The following is a 23,186-nucleotide window of genomic DNA, read 5'->3' as shown; positions in this document are numbered from 1 at the left end:
AGTCTTAATTGGTGTAGAACTGTTAGTCGTGTTCAGCAAACACCTGCTACTACTGAAAGCACTTTCTAAGGACCACAAATCACAATTTGCATCACCCTCTATCTCCCTTTCTTTCTTCCTCTCTCTCTCACTCTTCCACTCTCTTTCAGGCTGCAGAGCTCGAATGGGAAACAGCAAGCTCCCATCTCCACAGCAACAGTCTCCATGGTGCACAGTGTTCCAGAGCTGATGGTCAGCTCAGAGGTGAGTCATGTATGAAGGAGATACCTGGAAGACTGGGGGGAGCAGAGCCAGATCCATTATACCTTGAAGTCATTCCATTGTCAGATCTCTGTGTGTACACTGGCAGCACACTGTTCACACACTTAATGTCTTATATAGGAACATTATGTGTCTTAACCATGACTTTTTCCTTTTTTAAATGAATACTGACTGTATTATTGTGGTGGAAATGTTCGTTCAGATCAGTTTATAAGACCTTTATTCAACCCTGTAAGTAAGCAGTTATGTATCATAACTTATGTATATTTTTTTGTTTACATTAATCTCATTCACTCTGTCAGCAAGCAGAACAGCTGGGCCGGGAAGACCAGCACAGACTGCAACGGGACAAAAAGCTGGTCCTGATGGTGGATCTGGACCAGACCCTGATCCACACCACTGAACAGCACTGCCAGCGTATGTCCAATAAGGTATTATTCCCTCTGTAAGATATAATAATGTAAATACTATGAGAGGGAGAGAGGTCAGTCTAGTGCATGTCATTTAAGTTAAATACTTTTGCTATTTTGAATCCCATGAATGTGTCATAGTTAACATTTTGTTGTCTCTTCAGGGCATTTTCCACTTCCAGCTGGGACGAGGAGAGCCCATGCTCCACACACGTCTACGTCCACACTGCAAAGAGTTCCTGGAGAAAATAGCTAAACTCTATGAGTTGCATGTCTTCACATTTGGGAGCCGCCTTTATGCACACACCATAGCTGGTAATGGACATTTCCCAACATTTTATGCAGTGTTTACATCAATTAACACACATTAAATTATATCACAACGAAGGAGGAATTAATATACATTGGATTTATTTTGGCAGTTTCTGTGTAATGCCTAGTTGTGTCCACAAGAGGGAAACCTCTGCTCATGTTTTGTTTAGCAGCTGTTCTGTTGCTGGTCGTGTTGTGTCTTCATGGGCAGCAGGGGAGCTAAACTTTAAAATGCTTATTAAGCCACTTAGTGATTCACATTAACATTTCTGTCTGTTCTCCTGCCAAATTTCTATCTCTCCATTTCCAGTCTAGCTGTGGCTGCTGCTCACTGACTCACTGCCTGCCTGTGTAGTGTTGCTCTCCTCCCTAAAAGAAAAATATTTCTGTCTATGATTGAATGCTGAATTATGCTGATGTCTTTTTTTTGCTATTCAGTCTGCAGTATGTCATCATACTGTGTATATATTAGAGGCAGACCTTTTTCCACTACTCCGTCCATATGATGATGAATGTTTAATGCAGTTTGAATTGGATTTTTACTATTGGCCTTGATACAGGAAGATCAGCATGTTTCAGACCAGGGCTCCAGCAGCTGACAGATTCTCATTCGCATTTATAGTATCCTCTGTTTGGTCTGACATGTTCAGCTATGGTGCAGCTCTCTTTTTACTCAAATGTTCCAACGCAGAAGCAACACATTTTCTAGTTTGGTCAGTCTAAATGGAAAGTATGATGTGCAAGTAAGACACAAACTACGACCGTGGAGATTGAGTTATTTAAATGTAGCTGGACTGGATTTCTGAAACGTGGGAGTGAATATATATTTATATATTTTTGTTTTTGTAGGCTTTCTTGACCCTGAAAAGAAGCTTTTCTCACATCGGATCCTTTCTAGAGATGAATGCATCGATCCCTTCTCCAAGACGGGGAACCTTAGGTGAGAATTGGCTTCTGCTGAAGATGACACCCAAATCAATTGCTTGCAGTTTAGACCACGGTGACTGTGCACCCGTCCTCTCTACAGACATTATTTCACTTTTCTCTGAGATGAACTGCAAGATTGATGTTGGGAAAAAAAAAAAGTAGTGCACACTGCACATTTGACTCAAAACAAAGCGATGTCACTCAGAGAACTCTGCAGCCAGAGGGAAATAATGGCCTGTCTGACTCTGGACATTTTGTCAAAAAAGCTCAGCACTTTTGCATCGTTCCGTTTTTTTTCCTCTTACAGGAATCTTTTCCCGTGTGGGGATTCGATGGTCTGCATAATCGATGACCGAGAAGACGTGTGGAAGTTTGCACCGAACCTCATCACTGTGAAGAAATACATCTACTTCCAAGGAACGGGAGACATCAACGCTCCCCCTGGATCCCGGGAAGCTCAGGCGACCAAGAAAGGTAAGAAAGGTAACCTGATACATTTGTTGAAAAACTGTTTTGGACCTAACAATTAATCGAGAAAATGATCGACAGATTAGTCGATTAGGAAAATAATCTTTAGTTGCAGCCTAAAGATTAGTGGCAAGATCAAATGGTTTGCTCCACAAGGCTGCTTTTTGTTTCAGATTAATATTTACATTAAATCCTAAAAGTGCATTGATTTATTTATTTTATTTGCATATAGACATTAGGGTTAGGCTTGGGGTAAAAAATACAATTTTTAAATACACACAGATGATTGAACATCTGTCTCGACATGCATTGCATTTAATTTTAACAACACTCTTAATAGTCATCCTCAGTGCTTAGTCTCATATAATTCACATTTATTGCCACACATCTATTCTATTTTTAGTTTGAAATAAGAGGCTATAAAACTCCTGTTGTGTTCCTTTTGTCATAACATTTATTCCAGGCGTCCATGTCCAGCCATTGCTCTAATTCCCATTATGAGCCTCCACATCTGTGGATATGTGAGAAATGAGAGGCATGCGGTGTTACACGATCACCTCCGTACTTCCTTATGAGACACATTTTTTAGTGACGACCCGACACAATGGAAATCCGTTCAGCACAGTTTTGCACTCTTCATTATCAAAGCAGGAAACAGCCAGTGTGTCTGCTAGTACCACCCCCGTTTACACCCACTATCACATTCATTAGTTGGCAACTCCTGGTTGTACCAATCCCATGTTACAACAGCTGCCAGTAACACTTGTATTGTTGATAAATCTAAAGGGGGAAACACAAGCCTTGATTGGTACAGACTGTAAATCAGAAATGACTCCTCATTAATTTGATGCTGCACATCATGGTGGCAACTGTAGCTCGGTGGGAGAATGTGTTGTCTTTCAACTGGAAGGTTGTGGGTTACATTACTGGGCTAGTCTACATGCCAATGTGTCCATGGGCAAAATTAAAAAAAAATATTTTGTTTTAAGGATTTATTTTGTTGTATTGAGCAAAGGAACTTGAGAGTATTCACATCTAAGAAGCTTAAAAAGTCAGAGAGCTTATTTTGATGACTAAAAATATGATCAAACCAATTAAAGTATATAGAGTATATTTCATGTATGTGTGAATATATATCACCAATGAACCTAAAACATGCTTTTGAGAAGATCAGAGATGGGTTTTGACTTCAGTGATCCCTCTCTTATAAAAAACATTGATTTGTGCATTGTTCAGTACATCTTACAGTATTTTATTTATGTCAGAGACTAGAGTATTTACTACAGAAAGTTCTTATGTGACACTGCATCATCCTTTTAACAATGCCACCTGAATCACGTTGTGATGTAAAATAGATCACACACATTATCTATTAATAGACTGTCAGACATTACTCATTTAGATATGCAGCAGTCTACGATGGGTTATTTATTTCCGCTCTAGTGTGCTCTGCCTCTTCAGATTCCAGACCATCGTAGCCATGCTGTTACTTGACTGAACCAAAGTTAACGGTACACTTTAAATGCACTGGACAGATTGTTGTCTTACCTCTGAATCCTTAATTCTCATTTGTTCAGATTTGCCTGTGTGAATATAGTAAACACTTTACAATTTTGAGCTTGGTGTAATCAATTTTGCCTCAGAGGGAGATCGCACACCAGGAAGTATAATGGGCAGCCAGAGTAGCTTCTAAAATATGTAAGATGTAATGGATTTGCTTTCCAGAATGACTCACTCTTTTCTCTAACAACAACACATACGACATACAGCCTCAGTACAAAATGATTAAAAATAAAGTCTACGTTTTTTTGGTGAGGGTTCTAACTGGAGAATTGTGCCCCCAGATTTAAGTTGTTGCGAAATCCAGTGAGTCTCCAGATATGCAAAAATTAAAGTTAGAATCATTACATAAGTCGGACATTTCAATAAACTGTATAATCTATTAAAATATCCTTTCGTTAATTGTATCCAGAAAGAAATATGTAAGGGCTTAACAAGGTGCAACGACTTTTGTCCTTAACCTTTTTTTTTTTTTACAAAATCCTTAATTCATTACCTAATCCTACAAACAAATACACAAGTATGACGCCTTTTCGATGTCTTATTGCAGGACCCTCGTCTCGGCCGGCAGAGAGCACAGAGTCAGCTGGGACACTTAGTGCAGAAGAGCACAACAATGGTCTCAGGAAAAGGAAGGACCATAACATTTCTCAAAAGGACGAGCCCTCAATACCTCAGTCTTCTCAGGTAGTTCCAGCAAACGATAGGACACATCCCAGTGAGGGTGTGGAGGACGAATCGGGACGGAGCAAAGACTTGGTCACTGCAGCTCTCCCTGGGGCTGGCTCGAGGGAAGCTCCGGAGGGTGACAGAACAAATGTTAAAGAAGATGGTAGCAACAGGTTACAAGAGGCGCAGGATGGTACGAACTCTTCGGCACCGAGCCATGAATCCAACAACTTGGACTTTGACCTTTCCAGTGACAGTGACAATGACTCCATTACAGAAAAGCCTGCTTCATTAGAGAGTGACAGTGAAGGCAAATCTTGCCAAGCAAAGAAGTCTGGACAAGAAGGTGTTGAACAAGAGCCCATCGATGGAGTAGAGTCTCAGATGAGGGGCGTTAAAGAGAACAGTTCTGATGTAGCAGAACCCTCGGGGGTTCTTCCCCCAGACCCAGAGCTGGAAAATGGCTGCTCAGATAGGATAGAGCCAGAAACGGAGTCCCAGAATAGTGAACAATCTGGCATCACCACAGGTGAGGAGCTACTGGACCAGAGTATGGAGGATGAGATGGAGGAGGAAGAAGAGGAAGTTGATACAGATCAGGATGATCACCTGATCTACCTAGAGGAAGTGCTGGAAAGGATTCATGCTGAGTACTACGCTCGCTACGCGGGGTACCTGAGGAAGGAGTCCTCTGAAGTGCCAGACATTCGCAAGATTGTCCCGGAGCTGAAAGGCAAAGCTCTGGAGGGCACAACCATAGTGTTCAGTGGTTTGTACCCCACCAACTACCCCATGGAGAGGACCCGTGAGTTCTACCATGCCAAGGCACTGGGGGCCAAGATCAGCAAGAATTTGGTTCTGGCCTCCCAAGATTCCAGTCGGACGACACATCTGGTTGCTGCAAGAGCTGGTATGTAGCATACGTTAATAGCTCCATCAGTATCAAAATGATGATAATTTGATCTGCCTTCAGTTTTAAACATTTATGTTCAAATTGTTATGGTCAAGTTTGTTTTTAGTGGCAGTTTGATGGAAACCTCTGTAATGATGCTAGATTTACTTTGCTAATGAGGGAAGAATTTATGGGTCAGTGAAAGTTTGTTTTATTGTTGGGCTTTCTGGCGTACTGGCAGATTTGGGTGTCAGACCCTTGTCAGAGTTTTGTCTCTAGCAGACAGATAATTAAGATTGAATACACTACCATTAGTGTTTCTCAGAGGGCAGTCAGTGTGATGAGCTCTGGTTATTATGACATTAAGGCGCCGCAAGCATTACACACACTGTTAAATCCCTGACTGTGTTATTCTGAAGCAGCAGCAACAGCAGCAATAGTAGGTGGATGTTCTTATTGCATTAACTGTTACTAAATACCTCAGGTTTTTGCTGTTGGACACGCACACAATGTCCCATGAATGCAATAATAACACCAACATTATAATTATATATTATGCTGAAAAGTCGTTGTTAAATCTGAACATTTAATCAAACCACAAAAAGCTAGATTTACCATAGTAAACTAAATAAGTTTTAGTTTTGTACTGGTCTGACAAAGTATGATGTTTAAAGACCTCCATAGTTCTTGAACTTGCTCAAAGACAAATCCCAGAATGTATGGATGGCACTATACAGTTTAGATGATCAATGAAGTCTGTTATTTACATACAGAACATAAAGGGACATACACTATCAGCCACAAAAAGATGGATTCAGGTCAGTATGAACAATAGGTCACTTAAAAAAGAACTAGAACGTCAGAAAATGTCTTTTGTTTGTTCCTCTCACACACAGGCAATAGGTCACTTGAAGTTTTAACTGCCAGTCCCTCAATCATGGAACACATTGAATCCATGATCTATCAAGAAGAATAAGACACCATGTTCAGTAATGGTGTCTCCTATCGTTAAAATGATAGTTCCTCAGTTCTGAGGGGGCCTTTTTCGTGGCTCTGCTCGTGTGCTCTATAGATCTCGCTTCAGTCAAGCTTACATGCACATGTGAGACTTCTTTAGGCCTGGTTAGCCGACTTTAAACATTATTTGTGCCACATTAATCACACTACTTGTGTTGCTCTGAGAATAACAGTGACCCTCAGTTTGCCACTTTGGTGCATGACCAAAATATCTTAAAACGTATTAGCTGGATTCAAGCAAACCCGAAGGTTGAGAGTAGAGCTACAACTAACGATTATTATCATCATCGATTAATCTGTTGAATATTTTCTCGATTAACCTAAAAATGTCAGAAAATGTTGAAAAATAGCAATCAGTGTTTGTCAAACCTGGAAATGATGATGTTCTTAAATGTCTTGTTTTTGTCCTCATACCAAAATGATTCAGTTTTAATGATTTGTTTATATGGAACAAAGGAACCAGAAACTTCAGTATTCCCATTTAAGAAAATCTTGTTTTAATCATGAAAAATGCTTCAAACTGATTAATCGTTTATGAAAATAGTTAAGTACTCGAGTAATTTCATCATGGCATATCAGAATTTCATTCTGCCAGCTGCTGCGTTTTATGACCAAACACTTGCCATAATAATGCCTTTCCCATCACCCTCAGCTACAATGCTAATTGAAAAAATGTTAGCATGTTGCCATGATGCCAAATCATTTAAAACTTTGTACATCACAGCGAGGATTTAGCATTTAGCCTTAAGCACCACTGCATCTAATCACAGCCTCACAGAGCTGCTGACGTGGCTGTTGACTCTTAGACCATATAATTTAATTAAGCATTTTGAATTGTAATAATAATAAAAACAGACTGGAGTCAGTTTATTGTCCGTATATTTTGCCGCTTTCATGGCAATCAGCAAAAAACACAGAGCAGCCCTTTTGCATAATTTACACCACCTGAACTAAGAATATGTCCACAAACAAACGGGAGTCCAGGTCTGAACAGACATTTGATTGCCACGCATGGATACAATGACCTGGGGTTAATGAGCATCTACACTCAAAGATTCAATTTGGTGTCCTAGTGTCAAACGTCAATGTGTGTCATTCACACAGAAACATGTTCATTTAACATGAACAAAACACTGTTTTTAGGTTCCCGAGAAAACCATTCAGTTGGCAGAGAAGTGAAAGAGCTGTGGCTTCAAAGGACAAATCCTTATTATCTTTTTCTGCTAATATTGACCAGGCAATTATTTCCCCTTCCCTTCCACAACAAAAAGTCTGAACATTGATCTGAATTGGTCAGGAGAATTCAGCATTGTATCAGTGTACTGTATTTTGGTAATAGCTTTTGATTGTGAGGTCATTCTCTCCTATCACCAAAGGCACCGAGAAGGTTCGCCAGGCACAGGGCTGCAAGCACCTTCACGTTGTCACCCCTGACTGGCTATGGAGCTGTCTGGAGCGCTGGGAGAGGGTGCAGGAGCAGCTTTACCCACTAAAGGAGGATTACTCCAAGATGCAAAGGTGTGAAGAGCTGTTTTTTAAGCTCAGGCCCCCATAAACAACTTGTCTATAATTCATAATAAAATCCAAAGTGTCTTTTAAGGTAATTCTTTCTTTTTTTCTTGGGTGCGAAAGGAGCAACAGTCCAGCAGGTTTCCCTGAAAATAGGGGCTCCCTTCAGAAGCCTGTTTTCCAGCAAGCTCCCATCCTCCGCAGACCGCCACCTCTGGAACCAGAGATCCGGACCTACGACCCCGTCACGGGGAAGCTAATCCGCAAGGGCCCACATGTGTCTCGGCCGCCACCCTACCTCCAGGTGCCGGGGTCTTTGTTGCTGCATGATCACGGAGAACAGTCTTGTCTCAGGTAATGCAGGAAATTAAATGTGTGCAGTTTGAGCAGTAGGTAAAGACGTCCCTGAATTAAAGTGACTAACTGAAAACACTTAAATGCAGCAGACGCATCCTAAAAACTTCCTTCTGAATCAAAAACTTATTTCTTCACACACTTCTGAATCCATGCATAAATTGTGACGCTCGGGTATTATGACCAGTTTTAATAGAAACAACTTTGACTGCACATTTGCACATAAGAGTTTTTAAATGTACGACTTTGTCCACTGGGCCTCATTTATACTCTCCTCTCTGTAAACTAAAACAGCTGTTGGTGTAGTGCTACTGTACGGTGTGAATTACCCCCAATAGGGACATGCGGCATCTTCAGCTATCAGCTGAGGCACAGTAAAACTCGCCGAATAAGCCTTTTACTGCATGGATTTTTATTACGCTGTTGGTGGAGAAAGCCGCTCAGCCACAGTGCACAGTGTTGTCTGTTGTTGCTCCCAGAAGAGCCACCAAACTTGTGCTGCACTTTTTTAAATACAAGCCCATTATAATCCAGGCTGTTTACTTATACTGAAAATCTTTTCTGCTCATCCAGTCATTAATCTTTTTTTTTGGATGCAGGTAACAAATCCTAATGACAAATGTCCACTCTGCCACAGAGAGGCCGCGGCCTCTGCTATCTTAAAATGTATATCATTTAATACATTGGTAATTATAAACTGAAGATTCATAATCGCGAGCATGAAATTGGCCCAATTTATTCACGCTTCAGAGGACGTGAGAAGATTTAAGAGGCGAAGCATGGACTAGAATTTAATCATCAAGCCAGATCTGTTCAATTAAGCACAAGGCAAAGTATAGAAACATCATCTTCCCATTAGATATGCATCTAAGGGTTTGGTTTTGGTTTTTTTTTGCCACAGAGAGAAAAGCCTTTGCAGTTCTCAGATCTTCAGGTCAGCCTTCATTCATTCACCCTGCAGACTACATCAGCTCATTGTCTCAGAAAAATGTGCTCATTATGTCCAGTGTCTGCAGATGAATGCAATTTCCTTCTGCTTCCCATGAGTTTTTATTTTTAGTGTTATGAATGCATGTCCTGTAATTGATAAAAACTGATATAAAACAAAGCAAAGTGCAAAAAGCGCCCCTCATAAAACTACTATTAATAAAATAAATATCATAGAAACCTGTTGTCTTGATTATTCTGTGCTCTATGTTGTATTTTGTCGTTATTTAGCTTGTCCTACTTCATTGGAATGAAGCCGTTCACCTTAATAGTTTGTTTTTTTGTCTGATATTTTTCCACAGGGGAACGTCAAAGAGTCCGCAGGACGGCGCGACACACTCGTCTAGCCAAGATGACGAGCAGCCGGGGCCATCTCATCGTAAACGACAGCCGAGCATGTCAGAGACGATGCCTCTGTACACTCTTTGCAAGGAGGATCTAGAGAGCATGGATAAAGAGGTAAGAAACATCTGTTACGTTAGTGTAGAAGACTCAGAATATATTGTCATTAACTTAAAAGAGCTGTGAGATCTGACATCTTTTGCAGCGCTAATATGGTTGTGATGAAGATTTTTTTTCTTAATGTATGTCTGATCCACTCCACAACTTTTCGTCTTTTTGGTGAAGAGTTTAAAAACGGGTAACCTTGTTTTAATCTACTCAGTTAGGCAGCCTAAAATTATGGAATTATATTTATGTCAATTAATGTAATTCCATTTCACACAACACTTTTTAAGAAGGAAATAAAATATTGATTTAATCATTCAAAAATATTGTATTTTATTGTTCGAAAATACACTTGTTCTTTCCACTCCCTCACTTGTTCTTTTTGCTCCCTCACTTGAACTTTGCGCTCCCTCACTTGAACTTTGCGCTCCCTCACTTGAACCGCTCCTCACTTGTACTCTGTGCTCCCTCACTTGTACTGCTCCCTCACTTGCACTCCCTCACTTGCCTTTGCTGGCTCCCTCACTTGTTGTGCTTTGCACTCCCTTTACTCCCTCACTTGTCACTTGTGCCCTCACTTGTACTTTGTGCTCCCTCACTTGTACTTTGCACTCCCTCACTTGAACTTTGTGCTCCCTGATTTGTTGTTTGTGCTCCCTCACTTGTACTTTGTGCTCCCTCACTTGTACTTTGCGCTCCCTCACTTGTAATTTGTGCTCCCTCACTTGTACTTTGTGCTCCCTGATTTGTTGTTTTGCGCCCTCACTTGTACTTTGTGCTCCCTGATTTGTTCTTTGGGCTCCCTCACTTGTACTTTGTGCTCCCTTATTTGTTCTTTGCACTTCCTCACTTGTTATTTGCGACGTGGTTTTTTGTTTGTGGGAAGCTGCCTGCTGATTGGTTACCAAGTTTTGGTACTGTCTGGAATTTGTCAATATTTTATTTGCTTCTTAAAAAGTGTTGACTTCTTAGAAATATTGACACCAATCTAATTCCATATAAAACCTTTTTACAAACCATGATCACAAATTAAAATAACAGTAAATCAAACATTTTTATGACATTTACAATTAAACATTACAATACCATGAACTTCATCTTGTATGAATGACATGATGGATTTATCTGTTGAAACTGCATTTTAATACAGTACAATGCATTTGGCAATATCAATAATGCACATCTTAATTAGTTAAATGCATCAGAGCAGCTCTACTTTCTGCGTAATTTTTGCCGTTCTTGGAATTGTGAAGTGATTACTCGTATCTGAGAGCTCTGCACCTCCTGCTTGGATAATACCATTTAATGTAGAGGGGTCCTTGAGATCTGCCAAGAGCCTTTCAGCAGGTGATTATTCTAAAGAAAAAAGCATGGGATCTGACATGTGACGAGCTGCGTTTGGTGGGAGGTCGTTTGTAGGTTATCGTGGTTATTATTAAGTCCCTTTTTCATGTAATAGGACTGTCTCATTGGAAATCTGCTCTGGTGATCACTCACACTACATTATTTTTCCTATAAAACTTACAGTATGAATAAAATATGTGAATTTGTATCATGTACTTAATAATATCCCAGGCGTTTTAAGACAAATCAAACATTTTATTAATTGATCGAATTGCAACGTGTAATGTTTCTTGTAGATAGCATTTATCACAGAAGTTTATGGACATCGCTTTTTTTTTAATAGCCTATTTTACTTTTTGTGGTTGATTCCCACAGCTCTAATCAACTTTGGTTCCAGGCACAATAAATGTGTTCTTGCATGGTCTTTTGCATGCATGGTCTTTTTCCAGTATAAAAATAAACGCCAGAAAATCTTAAGAATATGTGATAAATATCTTCAAATAAAACCCTTCCTAACAAACCACACAAACCTAATCTGCTAACAGACTTGGGGGTAGCATTAGACCCAGTAATGTTCTTTTCAGCTAAATAGCTAAATGGATTTGTTGCCTTAAACCACAAGATCTAATACAGGTTATATATCCTGCAAGGAAATGGGACTTTGAATTTAACTTAATGATGTGGACGTCAGTGTGATTGGTCATGCTGTAAGTGACAAACCGTTACCAGGATACAGGAACAGTCTATCAGTTATTAACTTAGTTGAATTCTGAAGCTGCAGGCAACAGCTCAGTCTCAACTGCAGTACGGTGATTTTGTTGAAATGGGCTTTTTACTTTTCTCTGTTCTTGCTTCTGCACCGTTGTGTTCCAGGATAGTGCAGTGTTGCATCACTTTTAAACTGTGGTCCCAGCTCGCCACGGCATGGTTTAGGTTTGTTTTCGAGGCAAGGTGAGCCGGTGGAAAGAGAAATAGTGACCTAAAATACTGTCAATACAAAACTGCTTCATTTTAAATTCATATCTCAAAGCCGTCAAGGTTTTCGCCTGATATAATTTCCGGGTGAAAATAAGGCTAAGCTACTGTATGGTCTCTTGACCTTTGCCTAATAATAAGGCCTTCCTCATTCATAGTATTTTCTGTAACTAAACTGCAAAGTAGTCATTCTGTTCCCTCACGTCAATGCCATCAAACTAATACCCAGTGATAATGAATGGCCATGTTTTTTTTTACACGGATAGTATTTGTGATAAGCAGCATCATCTGGATTTAGATTGTTTTGGTTTAAAAAATACTTAAAGCAGCATTATTGCCCAAACGTTTGTATCCTTTATATTTCATAGTTTTTCTTTAAATATTTTCTCTGATAATTGGTTTACTTGGGGTTCCTGGTAAGAGGCAATTAGTCACAACTCATCAAGGACTGGTTTATCGCACTGGAAATTGTGTAATGTGAACAAGGCTTTATTGAAACATAATTATATTAAGATATATATTATTACTGTCGAGCAGATAAACACAGAGACATTCATTTTATTCTATTGCCATTTAGTGTTAATCTTTCATTCTCTGAGTGTTTGAATTTTAACTTGAAATAGCAGTCGTAATAGTTGCCCCAAGCATGACACTCTTCTGCACTGAAGAATTTTGACAGTTCTACAGAGCCTACTTTCAGATTCTGGGCTTTGATTGGGTAATTGCTGTTTTTCAGAGGATGTTCAAGTGAATAAGTGAAAAGCCCAAAGACGGAGCTCTTTCCTGACTAATGAACTGACGGATATCATTGTATTTGAAAGTAATGATCCCCCCAAATTTCCATCCAAAAGATGATTTATTTGTGGTATCATTCAGTACAGCAGCTATGGCATTAACAGGACATATTTAAAAAGACCAGGCCAGTATTTGTTTCTATAGCAGGGAACAAACTGACTGTTTCTATTATTAATCTGGAAATGGTACATTTTGTCATTGGCAGGGTCAGCCATAGAGGGGGTGCCATAGCTACTGTGTCAGAGCGCAGTCTCATTCATCCCACATGGAAACTAAAATTCTTTTTTAAAGCCATTGTGCAATTGAAACATTGTCATTGCAGCGTGACCTCAAGGATAATTTTCAATCCTACTCAAAAGCCAAACTCTTGTTGCCTTACGCAACACTGTCACAGTCAAATATTGAGTTGGTTAATAAGGTGTTCAGTGCTCACTCCAGGTTTTTTTTTTTTTATACACCAGCAGCTCTTATTGTGTAAATGTGACATTTCGATGGGGTGAGCATGAATCTGAGTGAAGTTCACAACTGAATAGCGATGATTTGATGGTTGTTTTTGTCGTAAAGCACTTAAACCTTCCCTGATTCAGACAGAGTGGATCAAAGATTTCTGAAAGCCGAATAATAACTTTTGATGTAATAATAATATATCAAAAATGGAAAAGAAAAAACGTGGCTCAGTAGTAGAAGGAAGGGTGTGTGCTGAATCCCTAGCTTTGCTAATTTACATGCCGATGTGCCCCTGGGCAAGACACTCTACCCCAAATTAAGTGACTGTGTCTTTTATGTGAGTTTTGCATCGGCCTCTAAAGCGCTCACATTTAATGAATTTATTTGCATTTTTAATCAATTCTGAATGCATTTCACCTGAATAAACACGGCTAGAAGTGGCAGACGTGCACCCAGTCATAGACTTCTTTTGTTATGCAGCTCTGTATCTTAGCCCACCAGCTCTACTCTTTTACCCTAAGGAGGCTTCATCTGTATTAGAGCTGCAACTAACGATTATTTTCATAATCTGTCGATTATTTTTTCGATAAATCAATTAATCGTTTGGTGTTAGAATATCAGAAAACCTTAAAAAATGTGGATTGGTGCTCGTCAAACCTGGAAATGATGATGTTCTCAAATGTCTTGTTTTGTCCACGAACCAAAATGATTAACTTTTATTGATTTCTTTGTTATCCAGAGCAAAGAAATGAAGAAAATATTCACATTTAAGAAGCTTAAACAATCGGAAATCTTGTTTTAATCATAAAAAAAGCTTCAAACCGATTATTCGATTATCAAAATAGTTGTCGATTAACTTAGAAATCGATTCATCGATCAACCAGCTGTAATTCGTATGCTGCTAACACATAATATCCATGCAATTAATTGCCATTATCCACAAGAGGACTCAATAAATTGGGAGATGGCCTGTGTTTAACATGCAACTAAATCATTTTAGTGAAGTTATGAACTTAAACGGTAATTTGTAGACACATTGTACTTCCTACATCACCTTCCTTGGATTGCCTTGCCTTAGCAAAAGGGCAGCCTGTGACATTCTTAAACACTGGAACATCTTCCGGGCAAATGGAAAGAACTATTCTTAATTGGCTTGAGCAAGGTACACATGAGTCAGGTAGATCTCACATTTAAATGTCACCAATGATTACACGATGGTGTGTGTCAGTTTACCTGGAGCAACATGTGCATGGTTGCCCCGGCAAAGAATCACGATGTTGTACTAACTGGGTGACCTTTCTTTGAAACCACTGTTCCCTTGTTACCTCTGTAATTACTGGAGCTGACTGCACTCTTTTTTTCCTTCTCTCTCTCTCTCGCTTCCAGTACTGTGTTAGTTATGATTGGTTGGGAAATGTTGACCCGTATTTGGTACCTTTTTAACAAACTAAAATATGAACTACGTTAGCTGTGATTAGACTGTGGGGTTTGTAGCCTCGGATGCTATTAGAGATTTACTACGGATTAACTTATATAATTATAATAATTATAACTTATAATTCTTGTTCCTCACTTAAATGATTATTCTTAAATGATTCTCTTTATCCATGCTCTCTAGAAATGGGGCTTCTTTAGTGATGGATTCGCTGTAGTGGTAAAACAATTCCTCGATTAATTGATTACTAAATTAATCAACTATTTTGATTATCGATTAATATATATATATATATATATATATATATATATGTGTACAGTGCCTTGTGAAAGTATCCGGCCCCCTTGAACTTTTCAACCTCTTCATAAAGTTATAAAATTGAAATTTTTTGTCAAGAATCAACAACAAGTGGGACACAATCGTGAAGTGGAACGAAATTCATTGGATAATTTATACTTTTTTAACAAATAAAAAAACTGAAAAGTGGGGCGTGCAATATTATTCGGCCCCTTTACTTTCAGTGGATAGAATCCACCTGTGTGTAATCAGGTCTCTGTATAAATGCACCTGCTCTGTGATAGTCTCAGGATTCCATCAAAGTATTAACGCAAGGGGGGCAAATAATATTGCACGCCCCATTTTTCAGTTTTTTATTTGTTAAAAAAGTTTAAATTATCCAATAAATTTGGTTCCACTTCACGATTGTGTCCCACTTGTTGTTGATTCTTGACAAAAAATTTCAATTTTATATCTTTATGTTTGAAGCCTCAAATGTGGCAAAAGGTTGAAAAGTTCAAGGGGGCCGGATACTTTCATAAGGCACTGTGTATATATATATATATATATATATGTATATATATATATATATATATATATATATATATGTATATATATATATATATGTATATATATATATGTATGTATGTATATATGTATGTATGTATATATATATATATGTATATATATATATATGTATGTATGTATATATATATGTATGTATATATATATATATGTATATATATATATATATATATATATACATGTGTGTATGTATATATATATATATATATATATATGTATATATATATATATATATATATACATATATATATATATATGTATATATACATATATATGTATATATAGTCTTACATATATATGTAAGACTTCAAATAGAGTGTCTCTCTGTCCTGGTTTAGGTATAAATAAGTCCTTTAAGTCATTAAATAGGGACTGATTGTTAGATCGAGTAGGATGATCCCCACTCTTACTCTGCCTGCATTTATGGGTCGCTCACAATCACGATACAAGCTTAACCTCGGGATTTAGAAGGAGAACCTTCTGCGTGAGTTTCCACTTATATAAAGCCTTATTCAGGAAGTTTTCTCCACCCTTGATTACTATAGTGATGCAAATTACTGCTCACAAGCGTTATAATCTTTGGCTTTCTTTGTCCAACCACGCTGTCCCAGGATAGTTGGACCATGGTTAATATGTACCACAGATAAGCAAATCCACTATATGAAAGCCTTAATTGCTCTGCGGGCAACAGACTTACAGGTTAGTGATTACAGCGCCAACTGTGAAGAATCACAGCTAACCCAATGTAGCTTCCACGTATATAACACACAGTCCAAACAATTTGACTCGAGTTTCTGTTGATTTAATTTCTGTATATTTTCATTTTGCAACTAAACTGAAGTAGCAATGCTTTTCCTCAGCTGACAAAGCTGCTCAGGCCTGATAGGAACACCTCCTCTTCTTAACTTGACATTTCACAGACATCAACTTTAAGCCCCCAAAATTAGATGTGAAATTTTTGGAATGAAGAAATGCCAGGACAAAAAAAACAACTGAATATGGTTATGCTTAGAGTTCCTGAATATTAAAACATGAAAACTGACACCAAGCGAAGCACATAAGTGACGTGTGTTATGACATGGTTATGTCATGTATATTGGACTACACCGTGTCTGATCATTCTTTCATTCAGCGCTTTATCCTTCACATGAAAGTGGCAGGGAGGTAATCCCAGCTGACATGGTGATAGGCGGAGTACACCTCTGACATAATATGTAGACGAACAACCAAGGACTGTGGGAGGAGGCCGGAGTACCTGAAGAAAACCCACGCCAATCAGAAAGGCCCCCAGTTGAACCGGGATACGAACCGGTGACCTTCTTGCCGGGAGGCAACGGTGCCCGCCATGAGGCCTTCAATGCCCAATCATAACAAATAATTTTCTTTAAAAATCCCATAGCCCGGAAGTGCCAATTAACGCTGCGCCATACTTCACCTAAAAGAAGGAGCAGTGCCTGTCTTTGTGTGCTTGTTTTGTCGTTTAGCATTAGCGGTAGCCGGCTACAGGCTAAGCTACACACTACGCTCGTGTTACATTTGCAGGTGTGTTTATCATCTCGGTAACCACAACGTTATCCAAGCTACAGGTTTGCTGCAGCAGTCTTTCACTTGTCACAGTGTCTTCTGACTCTTTGTCAGACTCTGGATCAAATGCGAAAGGGATTACGGCATTACTAGTGTTTTGATAATTGCTAGCGGTGCATCTGCCTTTCCAGAGGGGGAGCTGCGGATCTGAGAGCTGACGTGCCAATTACGTCACTTCCAGGTAACTGGCCAATCACAAGACTGTGGGAAAGCTCTCGTTGGCTGGCCAATCACAAGACAGTCCGTGTTCTGTGGGTGTGGTTTTGGTCTGAAACAGCACGACTGACGAGTGCGTCAGTGATGAGACATTTACATTGGCTTGTTTGTAGCGACTAGGACTGTTTTTACCATAGAAATTACTTCATGTTTGTAAGTACACCTCCATATCTCACATATAAGTGAGATAGGACCATGCTATGGCCGCTTTAAGTAACCCCTTTGACCTTGGTTCATACCAAAGATCAGGAGACACCTGACACTTTTAGAGGCCAGATCAACTAGAAAAGGTCTGTGTGAATGCAGACAATTTAAAATAATTAAGTAATTATTAGAATAGCAGCAGTAAAAGTGTAAATAGTCAGCATGTAGGCCTGATCCCAGTGTGTGTCGCTGTCCATGGTGCTGAAAATCTTCACACATTCACACCCAAGTTTCACAGTTTGCAAAGCAGTGGGAAACAAACTATCAGACTAGTGCTCGAGGGTCAGGTGCTGTCTACGAGACAAGCCTCTCTCTCTCATCCAAACCAAGACTTCAACTTCTGCCCATGAGTGCTATGAATATTCCCTCTGCTTCCCTTGCTGACATAAATATCTCAGGTTGTATGACTGTGGCATCTTTGCCAAGATATCCACAGTTTGTGGTTGGATTTTGTTTCTGAACCAAAAACTTCCACAAAAGTACAACGAATGTTGATATGAAATGTATAAAATTCTGTGAAAGCTAATGTATCGGGAGAAATTTGGAGGTGCATAACATGTGGAGTGGTTCTGTTTCACAGTCGTGTTCTCAGCGTGGTCTTATTTAACTACCCACGACTAAACTCGGCTGCAGTGAAGCATGTCTTTCTGAAGTGATGGTAAAAAAGAAGAGGCCTGCATCTTCCTGTTGGCAAAGCTTCTTAAGATTTCTTGTTCTCAAAAGATTTGGTGTATTTGCATTTGTATGCTTGAACTTTCCCTTATGTGGGAGATGGTAGAAGTAAAAGATGTCTTTTCTCGTTAGGTCTGTTTCCATCAGAATGAGACTTAGCCTTGATTCAGTAGCTGGGTGGCATTTGACATTTAATCCTAAACCAATTGACAATTCAGGTTAATACTTGTGCATAGTTTGAGGCCTTGTGCTTCCGATTGACTGGTCTCTCCTATTCTTAAAGGAATACTTCACCGATATGCATTTAGCTTTGTATTACTAGAATAGGGGAAGTATTTTTGAAAAATTGTTTTTCCCAAACTCAGTTTCCCCTGAGTTGAGAAATATCTTCATCCTGTTCTTTGTTACGTGCCACTTGGTCCTGTTAGTATAACTGTTAGCAAAGATGGCGGACACTGTTTACATTCTGGGAATGAGTTCAAGCCTCGGACCAAGGCCTGGACCAAGTGTCAATGGTGGGCACGTAATAAAGAAAAGAATGAAGATATTTCTTGACTCTGAAACTGAGATTGTGTTTTGCTCTTTATTCACACCTAATAGTCTGCTAGACTTGGTACGATTGGGGACTTCACTCAAACTGAACCTTTTGAATAAGTATTCCCCTCCTCGCCTGAGGTGGTGCTGCATCAAGAATTACTGAAGAAAAAGACGAGACAAACAATGAACAAAAAACACGCTCATCGTTTTATGCACAAATATTCTGGTTGTGTTTACCCACAATGCCCTGCATTGTAGTCCGTTTCCTGCATTTGGTTCACCTGAAGCAAACCGAGACCTATGTTTTAGGCGGACCAGAGTTTGCTTCTTTGGTACGGATCAGAGTTTGGTTGCTTATTCACACCTACACAAACAAACCGGACATTACGAGTAAACAGATTAGGATTTGAATTTGAAGGGCTGGTGTGAATACGACTTTTGTTGCTAAGGCACGAGTGAGCAACATTACTTTAGCAATAATATAATACTATAATAACCTTTCAACAAGATTGAACTCAAATTAATCTGAACTTCTGCACCTCCTAAAAAACAATCAGTAGATTAGAGCATTTAAGCAGGACGGAGAGACGTGATCTCCAATTTTAACGACCTACGAAGGAGACCCAATCAACAGTTTTGCCTACTGCATCTTTGTCCAATATGTATCTTTTGTAACTCTATATTTTACCAGTCATCATCATGCCTCCATGTCCGCTTCTCAGACATTAGCATTAATTCTTTTTTACCTCAGTTGAGCTTTTTTCCCACAAATGCAAAACCAGTATAATCGTGGATGCACACTTTAGCTAACTAACATGTCCGTCGTCATTCTCTATGTGACACTCATTGTCCCACCTCAGTCCAACTTTCATGAATAAAGCAATTAATTTTGGCTAGGGGATAACAATCTCGTATAATCCCCCCGTCAATGGAAATTTGGTAAAACTGTCCCTGTGCACAGTCTTGCAATATCCCAGTACAAACACAACATGGCCAGGTCCATGGATGCTGATTGACTGGCTGCATGAAAATGTATTAAGCTCCTCAAGTATTTTCTGAATTTTCATTCCAGATATATTATTATGATCTTTTCTGAGATATGTTAATCCACTGAGATATAGGTATTTTGGACTCAAAGTGCTCCTCCAAAAACTATTTCCCTTGCTCAGCAGAGAGCAAACTTTTCTCTCAGTTCGCTTCAGTCATTGCAGTTTTACCATAATAGGTTTGACTTGGTCTGTGTGTTTTTGTCTTTTGTTTGCGGCTGATTTGCAATTTTAATCGTGTTTTTCTGACCTACAAGACCTTTAGAAATAACTGCTTCAACTGAACTAAGTAGCATCCTCCACTGGTCCAATGTTTGCTAATCATTTAGTCTGAGCTTACCATGACAGAATGTCATGTACTATAAGCAAGAATTTCTTCAGCAGTGATGCAGAAGCCGTGCAGTGTGTGTGTGTGTGTGTGAGAATCAGGCCTTAAATTTGCTCTTGGCTCAGCTGAAGTACATTGGTCAGTCAGTACATGAGCAGCTTGCTGCCTCCATAGTAACAGTGCGTCCTAATTGCCAGCTTTCATTTAAAATGACTGACTCTTGGCTTCTTCTTTTTTTTGCTGCACATGAATCTTTCAGTGTGAGTAGCACCTCGGGCTGGATTTAAGTATGTTACTGAAATATCTATGTCCAGACTGAAAGTGAAATCTCAATAGCTTTGCTCTGTTGTGATATGGCCCTTTTTATTATATATATATATATGCAGTGTATTTAATATAAAAGTTTTATGTCGGTATGATCGTGTCTCTCCTTCACAGTAGATTATAAGTCTTGGCACAATAGGTCAGCAGCAGACGTGTTTCATCAAAAATACATTTTGTGCCTTGGAAGCCACCCATGGCTCCAATGATCACCAGGGTGTTAGACAGGATCTGAGAATAGGGTGTCTACCATTTTTTTTCTTCTAATTGCGTGGTAGTGGGGTCCGGAGTCATGCTCCTCTGGAATTTTTTTTATTTTTTATTTTGATACAGGCATCTTTAAATGCTATGTAACCATGTGTGAGTGAAATCTTGAGACAATTTGATTACACAAAGTCCTGTATCTCTACACACAAAGTATATTTTGTGAAATTTGGGGCCGTCTTCGATTTGTTTCAATTTTGAGTCGTCGAAATGTCGGGTCGATGCATTGCTGGCTAAAGCCCTGATAATCACACTACTACCATGAACCACAAATACCAAGAATTTTCCACTGCTGCTTGGGAAAAAATAGAAATATGGATTTAAACCACTTTCATTTTATTTATTGGATACAAGGATGTTCACGCAGATGTTTTGCGACTATTCTTTATGAAATTTGTGACTTGAACTGGAATCTATATTTCTGTGAGGACATTTTGGCTGGTGCTCACAACTTTAAAGGGCCTTTTGGAGGATAAGGGTTAGAATTTGGTTTAGGTTAAAGGTTATGGTTAAGTTGTGCTAATGTAAATTGTTTCTAGATGATGCCCACCAACACTGAAATAACTTGTTAACTTGTTGTGTTTTGTCTTTTTCCAAAATCATGCCACCTCCCTTTGCCAATGCTTTGTATGGCTACATAAATAGCAATTACGCTTAAATGTGGCCGTCTTGATGCTAGTCATGATCTTGCCACGACCCCTGCAAGCGTGCCCCTCTGTGTAAATGCCCGATCAATGAGTCGGTGGACAAAAAGCTGCATATTTGCTGTGGCAATTTTACCCTCAGACAATCAGCTAAGCTGTTTGGAGTTTTCAGTAACCTTGGGGCAATTTAAACGATGAGCTGTTCAAGATTGAAATACAAGATTGATAAAGCGTGTGAAAGCTGTTTTGCTTTAATAGCAGGCCAGAGTATCCCAGCATACAGATTAACTTTGTTGTTTCCTCTGGCCTGAGTTTATTACTTACAATATTCTTCCATCTGTTGTGGGTTGACAACAAATAAACTGTTCATAATAATACTTACAGTACAGTACTTGCTGTTTTAATGTGACACATTTTAATCACCAAATTCGTCTGGCATTATCATTATTATTGGGTTTGGTGAGAAGGGTTATACCACACTCTTTTCTTTACAATATAGTATCAAGGTGAGGCAAGCAGCAAGGTAGCTGAAGGTAAACACAGTGTGGAAACCAGCTGCTTCAAAGGTCACTCATTTCCACGTTTTTCTTGTTTTTTATGCTAATCTAAGCTGATCTAATGATGGCTGTAGCTTCATATTTACGGTAATGACAGTGGCATTAGCCTTTTCATTTAATTCTAATGAACATATATTTCCATTTCCAACAATGTAAGGGAACTCTAAATAGCTGTCTTGTACCGTGGACTGTGGAGGTTTTGTTACTCAAATGACCTGCTCACCCAAGGTTTAATGGCTTTCCAAGTTTACAGTACAGCAGAAAATTCATTTATTTATAGAATGGAAAACCACTTTCCTGTTAGTAATTAGATGCATGATTAAAATCTGCATCAGTGCATCGAGGGAACTTGCTAATTCATGTTGCTCCTCTTGATGAGTTTTTCCCTCTAATAAAACATTTAATTGTTACTGTTTAATAATTACAAATGAAAGCCATGGTCATGGAATTTAAAAAAAGTTAACTTGAGGAGTATATTTTGGCTCAGATTTGGTGGATATCTAATCTGTCAGTGTAATAATAATAATTTGTGTTGAAACAAAGAAAGTCAGTGGGTTTCATTAACAAAACACAAGGATACCTTTAGGAGTGGACATATGTGTGTTGAAATGTTATATATTAATATGTAAAACTGAAATTACAATAGAAAAATGCCATCTGACCCAAAACAAAAAAGCCAAAGCCGCAGCTCACGGAAGCTCTTTCCTAAAATATAAAAAAACAACAGGTGGACGACATCTTAGGTGAGGAGAGCGACAACGAGAGTGATGGGCAAGGGAAGGAGAAGCCAGTTAATGAGGAGGTGGAGGATGAAGAGGAGGAGCAGCCAGAGCAGCAGCAGCAGGAGGAGCAACAACAACAACAAGAGCAGCAGCAGCAGCAGCCAGGAGCTGGACAGATAGGAGATGTGCTAGTTCCTCAAGCGCAAAGCCTGGAAGAGAATCTTCAGACTCCATCCAGCCAGGCCAGTGCTGGTGTTCTAAGGTGAGACACCAAATGTCATGAGAAAAATCTGTCATTCTGTTTAGTATAATATCATTTTCTTTTTTATTACTACTACCCCTTCACTTGCCCCGTTTTGTGTCATGACAACAGTCATGACAGTCAACAGTGTTGGCACTCTCCTCTTTCCCGATTGACCCC

General features: G+C 39.2%; 1 protein-coding gene across 3 annotated transcripts in view; it reads left to right on the top strand.

Annotated features, from left to right (window-relative positions):
• Positions 1–23,186, top strand: part of ctdp1 (CTD (carboxy-terminal domain, RNA polymerase II, polypeptide A) phosphatase, subunit 1) — a 52,160-nt gene that overhangs the window by 2,540 nt on the left and 26,434 nt on the right. The window contains exons 3-13 of one of the 3 annotated variants that reach the window (XM_044053375.1): positions 150–243; positions 564–692; positions 836–986; positions 1,833–1,923; positions 2,218–2,393; positions 4,489–5,517; positions 7,893–8,034; positions 8,149–8,379; positions 9,669–9,825; positions 22,771–22,887; positions 22,918–23,027. In XM_044053375.1, the coding sequence (XP_043909310.1) occupies positions 150–243; positions 564–692; positions 836–986; positions 1,833–1,923; positions 2,218–2,393; positions 4,489–5,517; positions 7,893–8,034; positions 8,149–8,379; positions 9,669–9,825; positions 22,771–22,887; positions 22,918–23,027 (2,427 nt within the window). Of the gene's footprint in view, positions 1–149; positions 244–563; positions 693–835; positions 987–1,832; positions 1,924–2,217; positions 2,394–4,488; positions 5,518–7,892; positions 8,035–8,148; positions 8,380–9,668; positions 9,826–22,770; positions 23,028–23,186 lie in introns of all 3 variants that reach the window. The other 2 variants (XM_044053373.1, XM_044053374.1) reach the window with 2 other exon arrangements.

The sequence above is a fragment of the Solea senegalensis genome, linkage group LG20, assembly GCF_019176455.1.
Source record: "Solea senegalensis isolate Sse05_10M linkage group LG20, IFAPA_SoseM_1, whole genome shotgun sequence".
In the NCBI taxonomy this organism is placed as follows: Eukaryota; Metazoa; Chordata; class Actinopteri; order Pleuronectiformes; family Soleidae; genus Solea; species Solea senegalensis.
This window is presented reverse-complemented; position numbering and strand designations above follow the sequence as displayed.